Raw genomic sequence first — 2,500 nt, 5'->3', positions numbered from 1 at the left:
ATGAAAAACGCTCCGAACTGCCCAAACACATTGCAAACTAATCCCACGGTTCTCAAAGTAACCTATGGCAATTTGTTACCCCTCCAACTTGACGACGATGACGGAAATTGGAAGTAGGGCACAACCCAACGCGTCGTGCCCTCGTCGTCGGAGTTGGCTGAGACTTGTTTTTAAATTTTTCTTCCCGCATATAGGCAGGCAATTTTCACTTTTCCACTGCGAAGCACCCGATCAGATGAAGGTTTCTTCTTCCGATTTCCGGGGAAGGGAGCACAAACAGACGAGACAAAACTGCAGCTCTGGCCTTTTTCCGATTACAGCTCGAGCGAAGATTTATGCGATTATTGCACAATGAAAAGTGGACGTTTTCCGAAGGGGAAGTGTAGCTTTCAATTAGCTTACATGCTCTTTAACGATTCTTGCAAACAAAACAGCGTTTCCAGCAGCCGATCCAGCTCCTCGTCTTCACCTCTTCGCTTTGTTGGATGACTTGAGAAAAAATCGAGAAAAAGGGCTGCGAGAGCATATTTAGCTCATCGCATAAGCCCCACACACGCACGCACAATCGCCCTCTTCGAAGAAGACGAAGAAGAACCTTGTAAAGGGGGAGGAGAAGGTACCTTGAAGATGTTGTCGAAGGGTCCTAAAAAGTGTCGCAGCGAAAATGCTATCCGTTGCAGCCTCCCATCGAATCCCACTAATTATCTACATTCGAGTCCTTCACCGTTTCAGGGTTGTAGCCAAATTTTCACCGATGTTCGCTTATTTTAAAGAAAATTTTGCTTTTTTGCTTCAAATGTTGCTATTTTATCGATCTTCACTGTAAAAAAAACCTGTGCCAAGGTTGAGAGAAACGTGATTTTTCTGAATTTCAAGTAAAACCGATAATTCAAACGTGGCGTGGCTCTATAGATTCAAGTCTCTTCTACGTCTTTCTCGATTGTTATAAAGTATATAAAGTGAATATGCTTAAATCATCCGGCTGAATCTTTATTACAGTTACCCACCAAGAGTTTCTTCGCCACTCAGTAAAGGAAGACATTCCTGTAGTCTCTTGGAGCACATTCGTTTGTTTCTTCGTCCGTCCATTTATTGCTACCGAGAATGGAACCAAAAAAGAGAGCCTCGATCTGCCACTGGCTGTATAATCCAAAACTAAACTCACTTCTGTGGCAGGACGCTTTCTTCCTTGTTTCATAACTTTAATCACCCGCTTATCACGGAACACATCCCATTCTGGAGTACCCTGTCTAGTTTACAGTATCTTCTTGGCATTGGAATGAACGGATTGGTCAGACTGAAGATTCTCTTTTCAGTGTTTGCATTTTCTTTCCGTAAACAGCGAATTAACTTGAGGTAATACTACAGCCGACGGCACAAAATACGTCAGCATAGTCCGTATGGAACGAAAACGATCTATAGATGGAATGAAAAGTGTCGCTGCTGCTGGTGTTGTTGGGTGCTTGAGCAATGGTCGGTGGTCGTCGGTTGGGTAGAATACGAAATTTCAAATACGACTCTTGCCGCTACCCGTCTTGATGTCGAACAATTTTCGCACAAAGTATACCTGCACCGAGCAGGTAAATATGATCACCAGAATCTGCAGCACCGACCATTTCCACACGTACGCATTGTTGTCCACAATCAGTGCGTAGTCTCGTGCTTCGTTGTTACGCGAGTGTGCCTGATATTGGAACATGGCGTTCAGGTTTCGCTCGACCGTCGAGATGGTGGACTGTAAGAAAAGAACAAGCCATGATAAGATCAGAAATGTAGCTGCACTGATAAGATCAATCGACAGTTCCCGGCCATTCGTTCGCTTATCATCAGTTCCTACGTTCCATGGGCTACCTACCGTAAAGTTGTTTAAGTTCACGTTGAGATCCTCGATCTCCTTGGTGAATTTTTCCCACTCTTCGTACCGGATGACGGTTATGTAGAGATTGATCAGCTTGCTGGCAAACCGAGAGAACTGGTTATCAATGCACACGGCGTAGAAGCCACCCATGGCGGCCGCATCCGTGTAATCGCTGTTCGTCTGCCATTGGTACGGGTGCACGATTTCACCGCGTGGATTGCGGACCGCAAACCCGGCCATGCCATCGCCTCCTCGGATCACATGAAAGCTAACGTACAGCGTGCTGCCCTGGCGAACGTACTGGAAATAGCAATCCTCCTTGCCCGCATCGATGTGCACCTTGTAGTCCATGGCAACGGCAGGCAATGTGTCATACCATGCTTGGTCTGCTTCCGAGAGCTGCAGGGGCTGATGCTGCGGTGCAATTGGAGGCGGATGATGCTGGGGTGGCTGCTGTTGAAAGTGCTGCTGTGGAGGAGGTTGCTCAAAATGCTGCTGAGGCGGTGGCTGATGGAACTGCTGTTGCTGTTGCTGTGGTGGAGGCTGCTGGAACTGCTGTTGCTGTTGTGGAGGAGGTTGCTGGAACTGCTGTTGTTGCGGAGGAGGTTGCTGGAACTGCTGTTGTTGTGGAGGAGGTTGCTG

At 47.1% G+C, this 2,500-nt stretch overlaps 1 protein-coding gene across 4 annotated transcripts in view; it reads right to left on the bottom strand.

The window, feature by feature from the left end:
• Nucleotides 1-2,500, bottom strand: part of LOC125955822 (transmembrane emp24 domain-containing protein B-like) — an 11,417-nt gene that overhangs the window by 8,570 nt on the left and 347 nt on the right. The window contains exons 1-2 of one of the 4 annotated variants that reach the window (XM_049687059.1): nt 1,856-2,500; nt 1,531-1,735 (exon numbers count right to left, since the gene is read on the bottom strand). The exon at nt 1,856-2,500 is cut by the window's right edge and continues 347 nt beyond it. In XM_049687059.1, coding sequence (XP_049543016.1) covers nt 1,531-1,735; nt 1,856-2,500 — 850 coding nt within the window. Of the gene's footprint in view, nt 1-966; nt 1,736-1,855 lie in introns of those variants that run through there. The other 3 variants (XM_049687056.1, XM_049687057.1, XM_049687058.1) reach the window with 3 other exon arrangements.

This window comes from Anopheles darlingi, chromosome 3 (assembly GCF_943734745.1).
Source record: "Anopheles darlingi chromosome 3, idAnoDarlMG_H_01, whole genome shotgun sequence".
In the NCBI taxonomy this organism is placed as follows: Eukaryota; Metazoa; Arthropoda; class Insecta; order Diptera; family Culicidae; genus Anopheles; species Anopheles darlingi.
This window is presented reverse-complemented; position numbering and strand designations above follow the sequence as displayed.